This window comes from Pseudorasbora parva, chromosome 1 (genome assembly GCF_024679245.1).
Source record: "Pseudorasbora parva isolate DD20220531a chromosome 1, ASM2467924v1, whole genome shotgun sequence".
Taxonomy (NCBI): Eukaryota; Metazoa; Chordata; class Actinopteri; order Cypriniformes; family Gobionidae; genus Pseudorasbora; species Pseudorasbora parva.
In genome coordinates this window covers 38,148,416-38,171,951 of record NC_090172.1, presented here as the reverse complement: position 1 = coordinate 38,171,951, position 23,536 = coordinate 38,148,416, and the positions used below count along the sequence as shown (strand labels likewise).

General features: G+C 38.2%; 1 protein-coding gene across 4 annotated transcripts; it reads left to right on the top strand.

The window, feature by feature from the left end:
* Positions 1–402: 402 nt before the first annotated feature.
* Positions 403–22,863, top strand: aktip (akt interacting protein). Of its 4 annotated transcripts, none has more exons than XM_067440169.1 (10): positions 403–504; positions 1,790–1,893; positions 3,757–3,965; positions 7,267–7,331; positions 7,772–7,872; positions 17,238–17,326; positions 17,496–17,594; positions 17,961–18,068; positions 21,569–21,629; positions 21,874–22,863. In XM_067440169.1, exons 2-10 carry the CDS (start codon positions 1,852–1,854, stop codon positions 21,979–21,981), a joined length of 882 nt encoding a protein of 293 aa, XP_067296270.1. In that variant the 5' UTR covers positions 403–504; positions 1,790–1,851; the 3' UTR covers positions 21,982–22,863. The 4 variants fall into 4 exon arrangements, with proteins under 4 accessions (XP_067296270.1, XP_067296262.1, XP_067296283.1 ...); XM_067440161.1 differs by lacking the exon at positions 403–504 and adding an exon at positions 884–1,049; XM_067440182.1 differs by lacking the exon at positions 403–504 and adding an exon at positions 884–1,049 and having other exon boundaries at positions 21,569–21,669.
* The last annotated feature ends 673 nt before the right edge of the window (positions 22,864–23,536 follow it).

Here is a 23,536-nt window from a genome sequence, read left to right as displayed (position 1 = left end):
AAATCATTTTCGATGCTTACTCCTAAGTGGGACATTTAAAGTATTGTTTTATACAACCAAAATAAATAAATAAATAAATAAATAAATAAATAAATAAATAAATAAATAAATAAATAAAATATATCCCTATTATTATTATTATTATTATTATTATTATTATTATTATTATTATTATTAAAAAGTAATTTATAATACATTGGATTAATGGTTATAACTTTAAAATTTGCACTGAGGCTCGCAATAAATTCACCTCTTATTATGTAGCCTAGTATTAATAAAGCTACCCATGAATCTGTTTTATAAATTCACATAAGACCATGATTAAAGGGACCAATCCGAATTTACTACCTCGGTCTGATATGATAAACAGGGAAATGCACCAATAGGATCTACCGTGCGTCTCTATAAGCCAATGACAGAACGCGAATCCATTCAGCGCAGTAAACTGGGAGGGTGGATACTACGTGTTTTAAAAACCTGTGAAATGTCCTGAGTTTAAGCACGGTAAGTTTCTCAAAGTCCATTCTAATGTAGACATTTTTATGAAGGTTTAACGGAGATATCATACTGTAAAATTAAATGTAACGTTACAACTCGCGTCCGTTTAGCGCTCAGCTCAGCTCAATCACTTGAGGTGACAACACATGAAGCAAGTATTTTGTGAGAGGAATTAGAACCACTTTCGCCTGATGTCATTCCCAGACTATTTTCCATCTAAAATGATCGGTATGTGCCAAATAGTTGCTGTCTAAACATTAACCTGCAGACATTTAACCTTGTGGACCGCTGTATTGAATGTTTGATAGGTTGAAGGACTTGTCAATCACAATCAAAGCCAATACAGTCCCTCGGTTGTGTTTATGTCCCGCCTTTTCCTGTCAAGTTAGTTAGAGGTGTGTTCGGTATTTGTCTGAGATTATTCGGATAACAGTGTCGTCGGTGATTTAGTTAAGTGTGCAGAATTATAAAGCAGTCTCAATCAAACGATTTCACATCTGGGCAAGTTATCGTGTAACATGTCTTCAACCAGGTGACATTATTTCTCGCAGGTAAGTGGAAACCCGTTAGTTACGGATGTTTTGCTAAATAAAGGCTAGTCTAACGATAGTCCAGTTACAAAATACCGTGTCAGTAACTTGAACTCACCTAGAGAACAATTTATTTAACGTTAAAGTATACATGACATAAAATATGTCTGTCTGCAGTGGAGTCAGGTAAAAATGAAGGCTATTATATTTGTCTTATGAGGAGTCAGAGCTCTTGTTTCTAGTTGAAGCGGTTCTTCCAGTGTCCCAGGCGTTGACATCTGTCATGTTACTGCTGAAATATAATATTAATTTTTATAAAGAATGCTTGTGGTAGGTTATTGTTTGGCATTTAGACTCTGCTAGATCTGGCTATAAGTGAAATAAGTAAACAAATATAAAAGAAAAACATTGATTGATTAAAAAAATGATTTAATAAGTCTTAAAGTACTATATGGAGTAAAAAGCGTCCCTTGCATAAAGATGATCATATTTTTGGGGTCCATGGCATTTAAAAGATTGAAAACCCCTGTATTACACTGTAGCTCACTGAAGTTCTCACTAGCGCCTAACAACATGGTTATTGGGGATTGGATTGCCACCAGCTGTCATACAGCATCAGGTTGCTCTTTGTGTTCTCCAAACGTACAGGCTCTCATCAGCACTTTTCTCTCTCTCTCTCTCTCTCTCTCTCTCTCTCTCTCTCTCTCTCTCTCTCTCTCTCTCTCTCTCACTCTCTCACTCTCTCACTCTCTCACTCACAGCAAATTCTTCGGATGCCACCAAAAAGTGGACAAGCATACACCCATCAAGAGCTCAATGAGTAATGAACCCATTCTGGAGCATGTCGACAAACGCCGGTCGTAAGGTAAAGTATGGCAGTTCTAAAGGTCTGCACAGGCTTTAAATTTAAGCCCAGAATCCTGTCTGTACCTGGGAACATTTTTGACCCAATCCTACCTGACCATACCATGTGTTAAATTTGAAGCCTGAACCTTTTTGTAATATGCTGTATTTAAGGATTGCGCGCACCAGTTACTATAGTGAAATGTAAATGAACATGGTTTCATCAAGGCACAGCGCCTCTGCAGGTAGCCTGCCTATCTGTCTTGCTGTCGTAAACCTAATGTCTTTGCAAGTCTTACACTTAACTGTTGAGGCTAAGCTCTTTGTTGGTTGTACCAACAAGTTCATAATTCTTCCACAGTGCAGCTTTCACAGCATCATTTGGCACTGTAATAAGTTCTCCTTCATTGTCTGTCGTGTTGTGACCTAGAGTGCGAGAGCGCATACGTGAAACAAGTTGCGTTAAAATGAAATAAAATACTCAGACCTGAATCCTGTTTTTGGGTCGGGTAGCAGAACTATAGGCAGTCTACCTGTATGTCTTCTCATAAACGCCTTTGTCCTCTTGAACCTATCAGTTATTTCTGGCCTATTAAACCACCTTGTAAACTGGCTTGTGAGACTTGAGAGGTTGACAGTTTCTTCTGTCAGACAATGTGATGCAAAAGCAGTACATTTTATATGATGTGATGCATATACAGTATAAATGGATCACATCATGTAAAATGTACTGCTTTTGCCGTTTTTATGGAGCGTATCCCAATGAAGTCTAAATGCACAAGCTAAGAGCAATGGACAGGTTTATAACAGGTGACTTCAATAAGGAACTCACGTGGGAGGCTCAGGGTGTAAAGGTGATTTGCACAGATCAGTCTCCAAAGTCACCAGACGTTTTTCCTAAAGAGCGATGGGGGCTAGTGACTCATTCTTCTAGAAAAAACATTGATTTGTTTGAAGTTATGGTGGTTTTAAACTTTTGCTGAAGTCTAAGAACTGAAGTCAACAAATGCTTTTAACTTAAAAAAAGAAGTAACAGTTTGTTCGTTGCAAACTACAGAGGTGTTGTTTCGCCCTGACTTTGTGGTGTGGCGTCGCAGCTGCCATGAAGACGTTAATTTCAGCTGTTTCTTAATAGATGCTGACTCATGACCTAACTGCTTTCTTTCAATGATTTATGGTAGACACTTAGACTAGCTGTTTGGAATTTGTTTGAGAGGTGTATTCTGTGACTATTTGGTTGTCGTTGGATTTTTTTTAGAGGTTATGAATCCGTTTTCTGTTCGACGTTCTTTTCATTAAGCCCCATTCCTCTATTGCTTGTAAACTTCTGGCATCTGATATTTACCTTTGTCTCTTGAATTGTAGTGAGCCCCTGATGGAGTCTGCAGGGTTTTTTTCTCTCTCTCTGTGCTAAGATAAATTCTACATGATGGATTTAAATAAGGTATGATATATAAGGCAGGTCTAACAGCTCTAGATAATGACTATGCATTCATCTACCATTAAGAAAAAAAATGTATAAGTGAAACTTTCAAAGGGTTCTCCAATTCTGAGTTCTGTGATGTGGATTTATGATGGATGCATGACTTGACTTGTAAACATCACATTTTTCTCAAATTCAAATGTAAAATAAATAAATATGATTTTGTCAGTTTGGCCTGTTTTACAGTTAAAAAAAGAAGAAAAAAAGAACACACTTATTCTATGAGTATGACTGCTTGCTTCATCAACTACTGCAGTGAAAATGTATTTCTTTGAAGAAATGGTCCAGGACAGTGTTAGGCAGGTACTACTAGACGGTCAAGGGTTTGGCCCTGGGAATTCCAAATGTTTAAAACATGATAAACAAAACTATTAAATAAACTGATTTTGTTTATGCATGCAGAGATCTGATGGTGAAGAGCAGAGTGGTCGAGGTGAGCAGAGAGCCAGTCCGGCTCGTCCTCCGTTAGGTAAGAAGCAGCTTCCCTCCATCCCAAAGAATGCCATCCCCATCACGAAAGCTGCCTCTCCGGCCTCCTCTACACAGTCTGCCAATGGCACCCATGCCTCGTACGGCCCTTTCTACTTGGAGTACTCGCTGCTTGCTGAGTTGTGAGTGATGCCCTGTTCTTATTCATTGGCTGTCGTGGGTAATTGTACAGGAGGAAGTTTGCACACCACAGCTCCATAAATAGAAAAAATATTTATTGCATGACCTTCATTGGACAGATTTTTGCAGTACCTGTCAAAAGTTTGTTACTTTTGTAAAACATTACAATTTAAAATAATTATTTTCTATTTTAATAAATTTAAAGGTCCCGTTCTTCGCGTGTTTTCGAAGCTTTGATTATGTTTACATGCGAATAACATGTTCATGTTTCGCATGTAAAAAAATACAATATTTTTCACACAATTGACTTATCTGTACAGCGCTGTTTTCTCTGTCCTAAAAACGGCCTGATGATTTCCTTGTTCTATGAAGTCCCTCCTTCAGAAATGCGTAACGAATTCTGATTGGGCCAGCGCTTCCCGTGTTGTGATTGGACAGCAGCTTAGCGCACTTTGGCCGGAAAGGTCCCGCCTCTTATCATAACGGGGAGATGCAAGCACTGAATGCGCGCTCTTCTCCATGTGGGAGAGCAACAAGACCACGCCCCCTTTTTTCCACCACGCGTGTTCTTGTGGGCGGAGGGTTAGTCAACAAACGGTTCTAGTGACGTCATTACATCCCTGCACTTCCTGCTGTAGTCCAAACCGGCCGTTAGCTGTAGGCTTTGAAAGGGAACTTCTGTTAAAGGCACAATATGTAATGTTTCAGCATTAAAAATATAAAAGATCACTGTATCTATGTTATATATTTTTTAAAGTTGTGTGTTTACATTATCCCGACAGTTCCAATTAACTTCTAAATCCAGAGAAATTAATATTTTAATTTAAAGACACGGACCGTGTCTTTATTTCCGTTATGTCGCCAGTCTTTCACGTCATATCCACGTTTGCGTCTTGCTTCCTGCGAACTTGGCGGAACCGTCAAACTCAAAGAGGAACACTGACAGACAGTATAAGGGGAACCCCCGTATAAAAAAGTCTGTATGATAATGGATCATGACTACTCTTTGCCTGTACGTTTTGCCAGCTCAACAAAGCGCAAACGTACGGGTGAAAAAAATGACCCGAGAAGAAGCAAGAGACGTGTAAACCTTGGAGAAGCCTTTGAAAGATGGCGAAATCTTCGTGACAAGCTCGGACTGCAGAGAGATGCTGATCTCGCTTGTGTTTTAATAAACAGGTCATTTAAGTAACCATTCAGCGAACATAATAATCATATAATCATAACATGCTGTATGTTTGCATATTGCATAGCGATCTTGACCACATTGATACGCGTTTAGCTGAATACGTAATGTTATACATTTTGTATCGGCTTTTCAAACAGGCAGATTCTCTGTTTTTGGAGACTGAAAGAGCTATTTTTTTAAAAACTGATTCAAAAGTATTTCTATCCGTATATTTGGTGACACGATGATGTCATGTGTAAAACGCAGATGGACTAGCTATTATTGGTTTTATATGTAGCTGGAGAAAGTAACGTTAGCTTCATAAGGTAATATGCCACTATCTTGGTCAATTAATATAAGGTGACCGTCACTTTTATCATATGTTAATACTAGCTACATATAATATTGATTTAATAATGATCTACTTATTCATATATCTCTGAGTTCCAAAATAAATGTTTATTAGAATGATTGATGAACGTGGGGAGCGACACAGCGCGTGTTCCAATGAACAACGTATTGCTGGTGCTGGTTCTCTCATTTACTATGTTTTATGTTGGTAATGATAAACTAAATTGAAATTTATTTCCTTATTGAAGAGTTGATATACAGAATGTTCGACAATCGCGGATGCCATGTCAACATATCTATAATTTGAGTAACTCAAATTATGAAGCACGGTTAAAATGTCAACATAGCCTACCATCTTATAGGTATGTTGGCATAGCGACCGCCCGCACAACATTCTGTCTCGCACATTATCTAACGTTACTGATAAGTTTGTTAAGTAACGGTAGCTCGCTGCTATTTCATTAGATTGACATTACATAAAGTGAAAAGCCGTAACTAAACTTAACAATAATAGAGATGTAATATAACAATCAATTACCTTGTCAGTGAACATGTTTTCTGCTGGAGATGCCAGATTCGCTGGTTGACAGTGGCAATAATGACAACAACTCCCATGAGTCCACGCACTTTCCCGACGTCATCAAAGTACGTCTGTTGTTATTATTTTGAATGAGTGACCCCTAGTGGCCAAAAGTTGCATACTGCACGTTTAAATAAAATATCTTGCTTGGCATTGATCTTTGAGCTTTATAATTTTACAGGTATTATTTATGCTCTAACAGCAACATTACATACTAACTAAAGTTTGAAAGATGAAATCGCGAAGAACGGGACCTTTAAAACGAAACAAATTCTTCCTAATGATTGCAAAGCTGAATTTCACTCCAGTTTTCAGTATCACATGATCCTTCAGAAATAATTTTAATATGCTGATGTGCTGCTCAATAAACATTTATTTTATTATTATTAATCAATGTTGAAAACTCTTTGCTGTTAAACATTTTTTTTTGTGGAACCAATGATGCCATTCAAACATTTGTGGTCAGATAAAAAAAGAGAGAAAATCTATACCTATTCATCAAGGATGCATTCAATTAATCAAACGTGACCGTCAAGACATAATGTTACAAAATATTTTTATTTAACAAATGATTTAATGAATACAAATAAATGCGGTTATTTTAATAGTGGCTTTGTATTCATCAAAAAATCCTGAAAAAAAGTGTCACCATTTTCACAAAATTATTAAGCAGCACAACTGTTTTAAACATTGATAATAATAAAAAATGTTACCTGAGCACCAAATCATCATATTAGAATGATTTTTGAAGGATATTGTGACACTGAAGATTTTTCCATCAAATCAATACATTTACATCAATACAAATATATTCAAATAGGAAACAAAAGCTTATTATAATTTGTAATATTTTAAAATATTACTGTTTTTACTGAAACCCTTCAAACTTGGATAACACTCATTGAGGTTTTTTACCTGCTTGGTTTGCACACTTTCTGTCTATTTCTGTCTAATTCTGTCTAATTAGTTTTTTTGCGCAGCAATAGTTGTGACTTAGTAGTGTGGATTAAATGAAGGTGTGACTATAAAACATCCCAAAAAATGTATTTTATAACCAAATTATCTAAGAATATGCATCACATCTGTTATTCACATTTGTAATTTTGGACTTTTACTAGGGTTGTGTAGCAACATCTTTGGGTTATGCAGTATTTTTTGATGTTTATGGTTGAAATGGACCATAATGATCATGTCTCTGTTGCAGCACATTGGTGATCAAGCAGAAGCTCCCTGGTATCTATGTACAGCCTTCATACAGATCAGCACTGAGTAAGAATGTCTTCTTCTACGCTCACACGGAATGTTCTTATGCTGCATTCCATTCAACTCCAAAAGAATTTCCAACTTCCTGCTTGGGAAAACTGCAACAGAATGTGCGGGCAATTAACTTCTACTTGGAACCTTGTGTGGAACTCTACAAATACTTTGGGATGAGAGTGCATTGTCACATGAATTTGCATGATTAATGATAAATGCACACATTTAAGGAAATAAAAGGCAATATGTTCTCACACATGCAAAACTAATGCTTGCATTGGTGGAAATTTGTTTTTGAATGGAATGCTGTGTTAGTCATTGTTTTGATTGCAGTTTTTTTTTTTAGCATCTAATGGATAATTTGTGGAATTATCAATGTTCAATAACTGAGCTGAAGAGTTGATTGTTTTATACTCTGCCAAGTTTACGTCAATGTCTATTCTTTGTTGTAGTGTGGTTTGGTGTGATTTTCATTCGACATGGCTTGTACCAAGACGGTGTGTTTAAGTTCACCGTCTACATTCCTGATAACTACCCAGATGGAGATTGTCCTGTAAGTATAGTATACACTTTACTCTCATCTTTCCAATGAATTTTGTGCCATAACATGATCAGGGTACTGCTACTTGTATTCATTTAAAGGGGTACTTCCACTATTTAAACTGGGTCATTAAAGAGGGGGTGAAGCGCACTTTCGTCATTCCGATTAAAATAATTCCGATTGAAAAATTTAGTGGGCTGTTTACATGAGACGTTATCTAAACCGATCTGGGGTTTACATGTGCTGACTTTCAGTCGTAAACATCACAGAGCAGTTTGTCTGCTCCATCAGAAATGTGATGCTGTCCTATTATGTGTTCGCGGATGCCATAGCAACGCTCAACGGCCACCAGGACTTATACGGTTTTATAAAAGCTATTTATTTATTTATTGTAAATTGTAACCATCTCAGAAAAAATGCATTCTTTTGTCAGGCGCAGTTAAAAGTGCCTGGGACAAACGCTCAAGATGAGGTAGCCAGGCTAGGTCTGTGTCATTATGCCAACATTATCTTCATAACATATAGGCTAACTTAATAAGTTTAACGTTACCCCTCAGAAAAATGAATTTTCCTCTCTTGTCAGCATTATAGCCTGTGAGAGCGTGGCGTGTGCTCTTCAGCAGTGAAGGCGCGCGCTGTGTATCACGTCATATAAGGACGCACACTGAAAAGTAATCGGGTCAGGTCGTTTACATGGTGACATTTTTCGTTTGATCAGTTCATGAAAAGGTTCATCACACCCCTCTCAAACCGATTACAATTTCATTCGGTTTGGGCATTTTTATTCCGATTGAGGTGTTTATATGGAGCATTTTCATTCTGATTTGACTTTTAAACCGATTACAGGGCTCCTTGTAAACGCACCTAGTTTCAGTCAATCTCACGTCAATCTTGAGTACCTATAGAGTAGTATTGCATCCTTCATATCTCCGAAAAGTCTTTAGTTTTATTATATTTATAAAAGAAAGATAGGCTGTACAGAGTCTTTCCGGAAAAAACGAGCGCCTGGAGGCGTATCGTGTGGGCGGAGCTAAATAATGACGGGCGCGCAGCTACTGCACGAGAGATTGCTGAAAGCTGTCATCCTCAAGCGTGGAAAAGAAAACGTTACTCTAATAAACCATGGCTATCAATCAGATTCAACTAATACAGATATGATCTAGAATCAGATCCGGAGGATGAAATCAATTGAACAGGAGAAACAGCAACAGCAGGACGTCCGTCTCTGTGGTATGTACTGTATTTAGCGGCCTGTCAACATTTGTGTGCGTTTACTCGTGGTTTACGATGACATGATTTGGTTTATGGACTATTGTATGCGACTAAACCTTAGCAGTAGCAAGCAAAACGGTTTTGCACGTCAGATAGTGTATAAAAAAACAATGGAGTAACGTTAGTGCATTTGCATGAAGAAGCACACTTTGTGAGAACGTCCCCTAGCCTAGCTTTATGTTTGGGTGGTTTTACAATAAACAAACTGACAAATTAGCCAGCTAAACAAATGTATTTAAACACACACCATAGATCGCATTCTCCATTGATAAATTAACTTGCGTTATACACGATCGTGTTGTTTACTGATGTTTACTTGCGCGACGATAGACAACAACATAGACGTTTAAAGCAGTTTTACTCAACGCCTGTTTCCAAAGCAGGACCGTGAACCTTTATTGCTGGGACTGCTCCGTCAAAAACACACTTCTTGTTGATTTCCTGAAGTCCTGTGACAGCAGAGACCGTGGAGATCCACTATTTCGACACGACCGAAGCGTGATGTGACGCTTCTCGTCATTTCTGCGTTCAAATCGGTTCAAATGCAGCGCTGACTTCCCGGAAGGCTGTGCGGGCGCATTAAAGTCGTATAATGTCACCCATAGGAATAAAGTGGATGGGAATCCAAGTCTTTAACAGTGGAAAAAGCTCAGTATGCATGAAACAGCATTTCACCTCCCCCTTTAATGTAGTAGATATGTGAAATTAATTTTGAATTTGGTGCTTTCTAGACTGAGACGAGACAGAAAATTTATTTTTGTCTCATGGGGATGAAAGACATAAATTCCCAGAATGTTTTGCCGCCCTGTGACGCCTTTCCCAAAGCCACCACTACTGGATTACTGTGACAGAGTTAGAGAACAGACATTACAATTAAATACTGAACGTGTCTGTTTAATATAATGAGTGAATGTCACAGCAGGAACGCTGCAGGAGTCAGATTACATTTAACATGATAAACTCTCGTGATGAGAGCTGAGGTAATCGTGACCATACTCCCAGCATACATTCACAACGCATGTTCAGTCTGGCTCCTTTTCAATTCATACCTTTGGAAGCTCAACTTTCTTAGAAATTAATTTGAGAAGTTAAAATACTTACATTGCTCAGCATAGCTCCATTTATATGAATGCCTGCAGCTGCGAGCTAAGCTGTGAGTGCGATCTCCCATCCCCTATGCGCGGGTTGAAAACATGCAGAAATGGCTCCCTCTGCTGGCAGTAGTCTTCAGCCTTTGGCCAAAAAAAATAATTTGATATTTGCGTCATCAGATGAAATTTTCCTGAAATGCATAAATCTCTTGTATCAGGGGTATATGCTGGAAGAGAAGCACAATCATTTGAATATACTCCAGGGTTTCTGCTGATACAAAGCCATATGCTAATCTCTGAAGTAACCCTTTCATCCATGTGATGTGGAGATTAAACATTATGTAAATGTCATATCAGGGTTAAAGTGGAAGCAAGCAGAATAAGGTTGTTTCTAAAATGCATACAGCGCAATTGCACACCTGCAGTTAAAACTAAACTCAGAATTGTTTTAGTATCATTGGCCAGAGAATCTTTTTTCCCTCCCGGATTATATCGTATGCCCAACACAATATTAGATCGATTAAGCACAAGCTGTTCTTTCCTTTAGGCCAGGCCTGTAGGCATAACGTGCCAAGTTGATGTTGCTTCTGCAGACTGCTCGCGTCGTGTCACGTTACCAGACTGTAATCGCAGCTTTTGTGGTTACAAAATTGTGTTTTATCATATCGCGATATTATCACAAATGCAATTAATCGTTCAGCCCTTATTTCATCACTACTGTGAAGGTACCCCATGTTAGTTTGTTGGTTTTCCCTCTGTAGAGTCATTTAAAGTCATTGTAGAAACACACACACACACACCATTGTTAGGTTTTAACAGTTTAGGACCCAAGAACAGTAGTGAAAAATGAAAACCAAGAGTCAGGAGTGCAATTAATTAAAGAAAAAATTACTGAAGAATGGTTTGCAGTTTCATCAGCAGAAGCCAGCTTCAAGTCTCACAAGCAGTTTGTAGGCCATGCTCCCTCTCATCATCGCTGTTGTACCGTACATACAATTGGCCCAACAGTTATACTGTATTCAAGGTCTATCCACGTCATATACCGCAAGGTGGATGATTCTGATTGGTCCAGAGAAAATGAACAGTCGTGGTAAATTTCCACACATTGTCCGTTAATCAGGTGTTGACACTTTCACCTCGGAATTAGGCACGTAGTGACCTTCCAGATCTGGAGCAGGCGCCAGTTTGCCTAGAACAAGAATTCCATCCATCTCTACGGATGCCTGTAAATATTGTGCACATACAAAGATACACAGTCTCTCCAAGGTTGTAGCTGATTAAGCTCCAGTTCTGACCAGAAAGTTTCCCATAACATACTGATAACGTACTTTCTCTCAGTGAGAGGTACAGGCAATATTCATTCAATTCTTTAGTGTTTCAGTAAAAGGAAATATAAAAATGAAAGGCAAATCCATATTTCTTTTCTGGAAGCTGGGCTAAGTTGGCAAACCCTGTTACTACACTCCTGGCATGTTAGGGGTGTGTAACCTCCAAAATACAACCACATAACTGAAATCAAGTGTTTAGCGACACATTACACATCCCTAGGCCAGACCCTCAGTCACCACTCAGAGACCAAATACAAACTTTAGAAAACAAGAATCAATCAGTGGTTTTCTTGATTTAAATAATATCATAACTGGAAAGAATCATTGAAAATCATGGGAGGATAAATATTGATTAAGGCTTTGGTTATGAATTTAATTTAGGTATATTGAAGAGGGAGTGGATTTTCATTCCCCCTTTCGCCATGAATCAGAACTGTTTGAAATGTTAGACTATTAAATATGAGCTTAGTGGCCTGTTGCAAAAACTGCTTAGACTAGTTTTAAAGGTTAGTCATCTAATAAAATTGGAGTGTGTATTCTCTTCTCCCTTTTTTGACTGCATCACATTCTTAGAGGCAGTAAATATAAATTTGTTATGTTTGTCATGTAAAGGTATTTTAAAAAAAAACCTGAATGATAAACATTTCTACTAAAAGATGACAAATTTCAACTTTGCATGCTAATGTATTGCCTAAGCTAACCATTGTAAAGTCAGACCTTGCTGTAGTCTTTATTTGTCTTTTCAGTGTCAAATGGAATGTTGAAATACTTCAATCTTAATTCTGTAATTATAGGATGTGACGACGTCAGGGTGTGTTAGGAACAGAACACACCCTGGAACAAACCGACCATTTTTACATGAGCAAAAACAATCAAGTGTTATTGTTCTGAACCTAAATTTATTCAAAATAACCATTCATTTTAATTTGGCAGTAATTTAAAATGGGGGGTGAAATGCTGTTTCATGCATACTGAGCTTTTTACTCTGTTAAAGACTTGGGTTCCCATCCTAAACATAGACAAAGTTTCAAACACTAATGTTGGACGTTTGATGGAGTATTTCTGTGTCAAAAATACTCCTTCCGGTTTCGGAGAGTTTTTTTCGAGTATGGGTCGGCTTGACGTTAATAGAACGGAAGGTCCTTGTATGGGCCGTACAGGCTCTTCTCCTGGTAGGGTGCGCGCATGCGCATGACTAGAGCGAGAGAGGAAATGCACGCCCCATAAACACTGGTCTCAAGGTGCAGATCCAGTCGTCCGTGAACACTTCAGACGCGCCCTATGGTCGCGCCGCTCTCCACTTTATTCCTATGGGTGACATCAAGCGACTTCAACGCTTCAGCACAGCATTCCGGGAAGGCAGCACTGCATTTGAACCGATTTGAACGCAGAAATTACAGGAAGCTTCACAACATCGCGGATCTCCACGGTCACTGCTGTCACAGGACTTCACCAAATCATACCAAAGAAGTGTGTTTTTGACGGAGCGGTCCCAGCGATAAAGGTTCGGTCCTGCTTTGGAAGCAGTCGGTGAGTAAAACTGCTTCAAATGTCTATGCTGTTGGCTATCGTCGCGTAAGTAAACATCAGTAAACTACATGATCACGTGCTTCGTCATTCAAATGCACTAATGGTTACTTCATTATTGTTCTATGTATAACGTTACACTAGTCTGATGTGCAAAACCGTTTTGCTTGCTACTGCTAAGGTTTAGTCGCATACAATAGTCCATAAACCGAATCATGTCCTCATAAACTGCGAGTAAACACAAATTTTGACAGCCCACTAAATACAGTAGACACCACAGAGACGGACGTCCTGCCGTTGCTCTTTCTCCTGTTCAATTTATTTCAGCCTGATTCTGGATCATGTATTAGCTGAATCCGATTGATAGCCATGGGTTTCTCCACGCTTGAGGACGTCACCGCTTTGGGTGTGCTCGTCATTCTTTAGCTCCGCCCACACGATACGCCTCCAGGCGCTCGTTTTTTTCCCGGAAAGACTTGGTACAGTCCTTCTTTCTTTTATAAATATAATAAAACTAAAGACTTTTCGGAGAAATGAAGGATGTAATACTACTCTCTAGTAGGGTTGGGCATCGAGAACCGGTTCCAACTTGGAACCGTTTAAAAAATAACGATTCCATTGGAATCGTTTAGAAAATTTGTTTTCGGTTCCGATCATCGGTTCCAAACGCACAAGTTTTGGTTTCCATGGCCACCTGATTTCCGGTGCTTGTGCGCCCGCTTGTTCTCTTAGCCATGGAAGCCCGGTAAACGGCGCTCTGAAGTGTGGATTTATTTCACTTTTAAAAAGCCTGTGTTGGCACAGAGCAACTAGTGTTGTCAAAAATATAGATACTGAAATATCTGAAAAGATACGATAGCCTGCTCAGTTTCTACAGTATCGATCCCAGCTGCACTTTCCTCTCCTCTCCTTCTCTGACCGACAGCGAGTTGATGCGCAGCCACATATTCTCACTCAGCCCGGTTAACCCTCTGAACACTGCAAACGCGCGTTCTGCTGGACTTTTCCTTACGACAGCGTGCTAGTGTGTGATCGGTCTGAATTTCGCGCGGGATTGCACATAATTCTACGAATCCCTCAGATTTCAGGCTCACATCTGAAGCGCACACACACACACACATACCGTAATAAAGCCCCCTCTGACAAACAAGTGCAAATATTTGCTTCTTTTTCCAGCTTATTATTGGTCAAATACAATCAACCAAATTGTCAGTGCACATTTTGAAGAGAATTAATGTAAACACAGTCGTAAAAAATTCAGGAAGAAATGAAGAATGAGTAACAGGAACAGTGTTCAGGATCCATGAGTGCGGCAGTTCTTAAATGGACAGCAGTCATTTGTTATTCAAAGTCAAACTACAAAAAGACAAACGATCACACTGCTCTTGACTGATCAACGTGTGTAACTTTAATGGTTTTATATGAAACTATTTAATTTTTTGCAAAAAACATTATCCAATGTTATTTTAAATTTAATTAGCCACTTTGCGTTTTTTAATTCAGTTTCTTACCTGAATGTTAGACCTACCTGAAAAAATAAAGCAGTCGTTCATTTATATATTTTATTCTATTTTATTTATTTGTGCTATTTTTTTGTAATATGTTTTTGTTCTTATTTAATTACTGTTTAGTCGTCTTTTTTAAATTCAATTTACCATTCAAAATCAAGCTTACTTGTGCTGTGTGTAAGCTATTGCAACACAATTACCCCATTGTAAAAAATACATTGAGTTAGCTCAATAGAGAATTTTAATAGTAATTGATCAATGTTTTGATCAAAAAAAAAATTATATAAAAAATATCTAATTGACAGTATATGCAGCGTTTTCCCCCCGTGGTATTGAAAATAGCATTGAATATCGATGTGACATGTTTTGACTCCACCCCTCAAAGAATCGGAATCGAGAATTGAAAAGAACCGGAATCGAAAGTAAGAATCAGACTCGTAGGAAAGTTGTGGATAGAGTAGGGTTGGGCATCATTTTGATTTGAACGATTCTGATTCCGATTCCTAGTGGGCGTCGCCATGACACTCGATACTTCCGGTTGACGGTATCTCAGTTCCGGTTTAGCACACATTACAGTTATGCTGCGTTCACAACAGACGCGAGTGACGAGAATAAATAGTGCTATTCGCGCGAACATGGACGCGTGAACATTTTGACTCCATTCGCTTCATTCACTACACAACAGACGCAGATTTGCGTCATGGCAGGGGCTTCTGCCAGGCAGCGGCAGTCGTCAGAAGGACGAGCCGAGTTAAGGCTGCTCTCGCTGGGGTTGATGAGCGCTGAGCGCCGCTGAGCTCTGGGTCTCACACCTCCGAAATCTTGCTTCCATAAACCATGCAACATAAACGGACCCGTTTGACATGTTGCCTAGCACCATACGCACCCATTCAATGCCCAATGAGCTTCAAGTAAACTCAAGAATTGTGATGTAGAAGTAATATTTATATTTTAATATTTGTAATTGTTGAAATCATGTCAGACCTTGTCAGAAGACTTATTTTTTTTAATCAACATGAAAATAGATGCATGAACTTCAATTAATTCAAGTGCATTGTAATAAAAATTAACATTTCATTGCTGTAAATTTAATTATTGAGTTTATATAATATATTAGTTTAACCTATTTAAAATACTGCGGTACAACTGTATAATTTTTTGCAAGGGGTATGTTTATTGTTTTCAATAATTTACAGATTTATTGTGTAGCAAGACCGCTCTAACAGCCTAACGTTAAATAGAGACCCGCACTCCCGCGGGACCCAGCACAAACCGAGTGCAGTGCGGGATCATATTTGATGGTGAATGTGGATGCGGGCGGCAAGATATTATTGTGTGCGTGTCGTGGGAAAATAAAATTATTTTGCGGGACTCCCGCAAAGTGGAAATATCTAACAAAATAAAAAACTAGAAACAAATAAACCTTATTTATAATAAAATAAAATCGATTTACAGGCGCATGGACAGAAGGTAACTCTCGCGTGGATCATAGGAACAGCCAAGTCTACCACACAGTGGCAAAATGTGTGCACCGCATAACTTGGGTGAATCGCTTAGTGCTACAGATATTAGTAAGTTCTTGTAAGATAGTCAGATCCATGCGACCATCTGGAACATGTGATCATTTTGCCTGAAGCGTTGTTGTAAGTCTACTCCTGAATCCTCATAATACAACCAAGCATTTAGCTGATAACAGTAGACTAACGTAAACCGGAAGTTCGTTACCGGCGTGTTCTATGTTGCGAGTGGAAAGTTGAAAGTTCGGGAAAGTTGTGGATAGGTACTCAAGATTGACATGAAAACTGAAATGACTGAAACTGGGTGTTTCACCCCCCCCCCCCCCCCCTTTAATCATGATTTCTTTTTTTTTTTTAATTATAATTAAACCCTATATATTAGTATTGTGGCTTTATTTATGGTCAGATATTTGCATTTGTCATTATTTTATTAACATTTTACTAAAATCAAGCTCAAATTGATTTATATATATATAAAAAAAACAAGAAAAGAAAAAATGTGGGTGCTGCTTTTTTCCCTTTCGTTTAATACATTTGGCCAGAATCTTGTGTTATAAAAGATGACGTGCTGTCACTGCTGTGCACAGGCTGTATTTGGTATGACTGGACTGCAAATAACACACTGACTCTCTTCTCCGCTCCTCAAATTCATAAAATTAGCCTTGTTTTACAAAATTCTTGTTTTGAGTTAAGAAAATGCTATATTTATTCAAACAAAGAAATGTGTGCAGCACTTCATTCACGATTGAGCCAGGGGGAGCTACTATATGAGGTTTTCCTGACAGTTTGAGGATCTACTGGAGTTAGTGTTGTTGTTTTTCTAATGCCATTTTTAAGCCCTGTTGGCAAAATTATTAAGTCAGCAGAGATGTGTTAATTTTATTTCTGATTTAATTATTTGCTCACTGAGTTTATTTGCTTATTTTTAATTTTCCAGGTCTGAAAAAGTCAGAAATTATTCAAATCCTTAAGTAAAGAAAAGTCTATTGAATGTATGTTATGCTTCTTCAGTAATCAAGAATGTCTGGAAAAAAAGTTTTCACCATGGCGATATCTGTTTGTCCTCTCAGTTTGCAGGCATTAGAAGAGCTGACATGTTTTTCTTTTCTGCTGCATTTATTCATGTTTTTTCAGAGGGTTGTTTTCGACACCCCAGTTTTCCACCCACTAGTGGACCCGGTCTCTGGCGAGCTGGATGTGAGGAGAGCTTTCACAAAATGGAGGTCTGTTTGAAAAGAAGTAAAGTTTTCATTTTTTGATTACAATTAAAGAACTTTATTGGCATGATTGTGTTTACTTACAATATTGCCAAAGCATTATAGACAAAACTAGGATTTTTTTTTTGTTGCTAGGATTTGAAATGCTTTTATTTATATTGTTCTGATTTTGCAGACGAAACCACAACCATATCTGGCAGGTTCTAATGTATGCCCGCACAATCTTCTATAAGATCAGCACCATGGATCCGCTCAACCCAGAGGCTGCTGTGCTGTGAGTAGTAGTGGATTCTGTATCATTGCATAGTCACCACAGTTTGAACTTTTCCCAGCGCTAAAACTTGTGGTAGGCACTAGATAAGTAATTCTGCTTTACAGTGAAATGAAGTAACCACAATCTCTCTCTCTCGCACGTTTGGGCATTACCTGTGAGCTTATTTTGACTTCCTGTGCATCTGAAGACATATGGTGCTTACAATCTTAGTCCAACCTCAGACTTGGCTTTACACTTCACACATCAAGATGAAAGCTTTTTTAGCATTTGTTTCCTCTTAGCCGTGTTCCCTGTAGTTAAGAGCTTCTTTTGAAGCCCTACACAGTTGACTGCTTTTGCTTACTAATATCAATGCTTTTTGTGCAGGTATGACAAGGACGTCCAACTCTTCAAAAGCAAGGTGGTAGACAGTGTCAAGCTATGCAATAGTCACCTGTTCGATCAGCCCAAGATCGATGACCCTTATGCAATAAGGCAAGTACAACACTCAGATTTCCTCCACAGTTACTGCCTCTTAGGTCTCACCGCTTGTATACGTTATATAGGCAAGATATTTTGCACACAGAGAAACATTCAGGAGCACAGAAACTTGTTGTGAGCCTCTAAAATAGCTTTGGTATTAAAAGCTAAATTACATTTTTCAGCAACAAGGTGATAACATGGTTGATAGGACTGACCCCGACTAAATATTTTTCTTGTCGACTAATAGTCATTAATTTAAGCCATTACTCAACAACTAGTATGTATATTAATTTAATTACTTAAATAGAATTACTTAAATATATACTAAACCATAAGGAGCCGATTCCGCACTTAAGCACATGCATAGAGCTTGCCACACAGCACTAGCAAAAGTTATGATTATGAACTAGTGTTTTCTGAGTCAACGTCACACAGATAAAGTTGACGATGCTGACTCGCTGTGAATTGGATACAACTTTAGAGAGAAAAGCAACTTTCATTTTGATTACATAAGTATTTTTCAAATGTATACATTTCAGGCTTTCTATAGATCTATTTGTCATGTCTGTGAGGTAAGTAGCCTATACGATGAGTTTCGGTTAATTTTTGTGTTGCATTTCAGTAGTGGTTGACCCAGAGCAGGGTGGACGATATATAATATACATAAATATTTATTTTAATCTTTAAAATAAACGTAAACATGCTTATACTTTAGATGGCAACTTCTTTATTCTGCAATCATATTACAGTATTTATCACAAAGTGATAGTTTAAAAATATATTAATAAATAGGAAGTAAACACTGTAGGCTAACAGGACACTCAGTAATCTAAGCTAGCACTAATTTTACATACAGCACTGTGTGAGTTATATTGAAAATGACTTTTTCCCAAAAGTCCCACTTCTAACACATCAGCCAATCAGAAAAACTGATTGACGGCCGATGACGATATTTTAAAGGTGTCATGAACTGGCTTTTAAAAAAATTACACTGTTGTCTGAGGTCAACTAATGAAGTTTGTGTGGTTTTTACATTCAAAAACATCATAACTAATAAGTAACAGGCTATTTTCTACACTGGTTATGAGGCTCTCTCCAAAACGCTGGGTTTTGATGGGCGTGCCGCACTGGAGACTTGAAAGTAAACCTCCACGGTTAGGATTGGATAAGATTTGCATTTTTAATGAGCTTTAGCTGCGCTGTCATATCTAGCACCTGTCAGTTCAGTTCCCATGAGGAAGGGGTTGTTTTGAAAGCAGCAACCGGAATACAATGATTTATTTCTCATCCACCCGCGATTGATTGGACTATTTGTATTACATAGCCCGCACGATCATTAAATATAAAAGCGAACTGTGCACGCACACTTACACTCGCGCCCTTTAAATGTCAAGTCCAGAGAGAGTGACCAACAGAAAGGAGTATAATGAGATTACTCAGTCTGCCCTTGACGTTGGGCTTTATGAGCCCTGGCCCATACATGTCTGAGTCCAGCATGCTGAAGGTATGTTATGTTAGACACGTACACAAGCAAAACGATCTATAACAATGCTATACTATTACATATAAAAAACCATGTTTTACTCACATAAGTGTGTTGCAACATTCCTGTCGGATCCAATATAGAAAAAATAGCATTGTGAGATTTTGTTTTCAAACGATCCCGCAGTGAAATGAAATGAAGTGAACACCATTTCTTCCCCACGTCAGCTGGACCTTCATTAAAATAAAAGTTCAACCACTCATTCCTAATATTAGGATCCAAAGGAAGCTTATGCAGTGACTCTGTTCTTCCACAACCAGGAATAGCACAATATCTTGTTATATTCTTTGGCATGTTTATGGCTGCTGGCTAGCGTGATCCGATGAGTCGGTGGGCAGGGCTACTGAATTACACGTGCTTTATTCTGTAGAGGTGGTGTTTGGTCAGTCGATGACGTCAAGATGAGAACATGATCGTTTTCTGGGCCTGGTGTCTATAAAAGCTTTTCTTTGACTAACAAGGAATCTTCAGCTCTGAAACGTATAGGATATTCTTGTATTACATGACCTTTTATATATCAAAAGCTCAAGGGAAAGTTGATTTTTCTCAATTCATCTCCCCTTTAAAAATATGGGTCAATATATAGGTTGACCACTACACTCCAGTTCACAGAGATCAGGATGGCAGAAAGTGCATCCTGTTTATTTACTTTATTTTACAAAAGCACAACATGTTGTTATTTTGAGTGTACACACATAAACAAAGCCTTTAGTTTGAATTATTTACTCTTTATCTGTGTGACCAAAATTGAAAGCATTTTAAGCTGTTTCCGCTGTTATCAGTAAAAACATTTTAGTTTTTTTTTTTTTAAAGTGACTGCGTCGGTCCCTCCACGTCATGCAGTAAGCACACTTATAGCTTCAACAACCCTCAAACGCTTGGAGATTTGGCTAATGATAAGCATGTTTAAGGTTGATGGATGATTCCGTCAAATGCTTCTTCCTGACATACTGTAACTACCCCAAGGACCAGCCAGTAATCTGGCCCTCACAAAATTTTTCTTTTTGTTTTCTTTTTCTGCAGTCAGCCGCCTAATGACATTTTGGTCGACAATGTCTATTCTTGTCATTTAGCTGATTAATAGGGAGAGGCCTAATTTTTGAAGCAACTAAACTCACATTTTTACTATATAGAGAGAGCCTAGAAATCTAGACGCACCCTAGCGGCAGCAAATTTAATTTGCCCGCAAGTGTGGTCTAGCAACTCTCAATTCCTATCTGAGCTGTTATTCCTCAGAATCTGGACGGCCCAATCACATCGTGTAGGCTATAGAGTCGGCGGGCGGGGCCATAATGACGACGGCCGAGTTGCGTTTGCTTGCAGGAATACGGTTGGAATCGGCCCTTTCTTCAGTATCAAATGCTGAGCGAATTCTGCTATATTGCCCCAGGTTAGAAAAACTCTCTGTGGTGAAATGGGCCGAGCAAATAAACAACTTTTAATTACTTTGTTGCGTTTTCCAATTGTAAATAAACATCAACCATGATTGTTGACATTTTTTATCTGTGGCAAGGGTATGAAAAGTCCTCACAGCCCCTGCACAGCCTGGAACATGACATTTGTGTCCATGATCTGCCGTTTTCACTATCCTTGCATGATGCTTGTTCATCTGACTGAACTCCCGACGCCTGCGCAGTTCCGCCTGAAAATGAACATTGGCTGGCATGCTAATTTTGAGGGCGTACATATTAAGGATCTCCGTGATTGCATCACAGTTGGCGTTATATTGAAAACAGTCCGTTTTTCCGTGGTGTTTTACACAAACAAGATTTACCTATGAAGGAAGAGGCAATGGTGTTTGAGACTCACAGTATGTGATGTCCATGTACTGAACTCTTGTTATTTAACTATGGCAAGGTCAATTAAATTTTTCATTCTAGGGCACCTTTAAAGTTCAGCATGGAGTCATCAGACTGGACTTCAGCTCATTTGTTTTTCTGCATCTCATGTTTGTGTTTTCTCTCTGCAGCTTCTCTCCGTGGAATCCAGCGGTGCATGAAGAGGCAAAAGAGAGGATGTTTGCACATAAAGTGAGTGTGTGACGCTCCCCTGACTGCTGCTCACAACCAAGTAAAAGCTGGCTTCTTCCTGGTATCTGATGCATGCCTCATTTAAAATCATGAGTGTGTGTGTGTGGGGAACACTACTTCCGTTCCTATGTCCTATTGTCTTTTTCTGCTCTTTGTACTTGTGGTTTGGTTAAAATGTGAATTATTGTTAAAATATAAATAGCACCTTTGGTGCTTGTAACCAATTACCTTCTTTTTGTTGTAGCGGCGGCCAGAGGATTATAATAAAGGACTGCCGGTGTCTGGGCTGTCTTGGGTGAAGCCTGGTTCCACTCAGCCTTTCAGTAAAGAGGACAACCCCCTTCAGACGTGAACCTTGAGTGCTTCTGTTTGTCCACCAGAAGGGGCGCTATGCTACTGTGGCTGCGCCGAACCACATGTATAGAATTCTGATGCAGTTCTATGAACTTCATCTTCATTCGCAACCCTCGCTCAGCTTTAAAAGAAAATCATTTTAAACTGCTATAATGGTTACAGAACTATAGACATGTTCCCAGTATAAATCTAAAGCCCACTTGTTCATTTCAAAGCTGAGGCTTGAACTCACAGATGGCACAGAGATGGTTCTAATCAATAATCTTACTTGCACATGTTTTCAGGCACAACAAACCACCTCACTTATTTGTGTAGTTCATGCTCTTCTAAATGATAAACTTGGTTTTCTTACAAATAATTTGATAGATTTGATCGTTTTCATTTCTTTGGTTTTCCTTTCCCTACAAACTTGGTTAATAGTTTTAATGTCAAACATACATTAGCAGACTGGGACAGAACGCTTTGGTTTTGTGTCTTGATGTATTTGGGTTGAGGTTGTTTTTTGTTATTTTCGGTCTGTGTAATATCTTGTGTATGAAATGGTTTTAATGTAAAATACAGAGTAAGATAAATACTATTCAGTAAGACACCAAGTTAATACTTATTGTTTAGTAATGTAATTCACTTTTATTGTGTCCTGACGGTTTGATCTAAATGGGTTTGATGTGTAAATAGTGGAGCATTTAAATTAAATGAATGGCCTCTATAACAGAGTCCATAGCTTTCACTTATTTATCTAGACATTTACAATGGCTGAAATTTTAGAACCTCCCCTCCCCTTTTACAATGCCTTTTCTTTTTTATTCTCTATTTTGGGCAGTTTCAGTAAAAATACTGATGTTAGCTCAGCTGTGTATGTAATAAGGTTTTCTCTTTCCCCCCCCCCCCCCCCCCCCCCTTTTTTTAAATCTATTAAAAGCAAATAAATGCATAAAGTATGAAACTGGTCTGAAATTGTATTCAGTGGCAATACATTTCAGTGTTGATATTTGCAATAAAATGCTTTTCTTATGTTTTTGGAGAATGCATAAATCGACAGAATAATATAATTTCGTTCTGCATGATATATCGACAAATTTGCTGCTTGTGTGGCATTTTGAGTAGACAGCACAGCTTTATTACTGGGTTTGCTAAATGCAATTTTAAAACGTGTGTCTACATGTAGGCCTATGTAGTTGACAAATAAGTAAAAATACTTTTTAAAAAAACACTTAAAGAAAAAAATGCATTTTGTTTTGTAGTGTGAAGTCTGATGTTTTAGAAAATATAAGGGGTCACTAACTTTGTCAATTCTTTCACTGTTGAACATTTTACAGAAATGTCATATGGTGTAACATAAATATAAAAATATTGACAAAAATGTATATCGCACCAAAGGACAACGGAAATGAACACTTATAGTGGTTCCAAAAAAGTTGAATATTTGAACAATCCTGAGATTGACAGTAATGACCATAAATGGGGTCCTTCGACTAATTAAACGTCGAATTTTTTTTTTTTTTGTCATTTACTAAAATAGACACTTGTACAATTATGCCTTAACTAGCATATTT

Coding starts and splice junctions, on each gene's coding strand:
- aktip (XM_067440169.1), top strand. CDS start 1,852: ATGAACCCATTCTGGAGCATGTCGACAAACGCCGGTCGTAAG. Junction 3,966..7,266: donor TACTCGCTGCTTGCTGAGTT/GTGAGTGATGCC, acceptor TCTCTGTTGCAG/CACATTGGTGATCAAGCAGA. Junction 7,873..17,237: donor ACCCAGATGGAGATTGTCCT/GTAAGTATAGTA, acceptor ATGTTTTTTCAG/AGGGTTGTTTTCGACACCCC.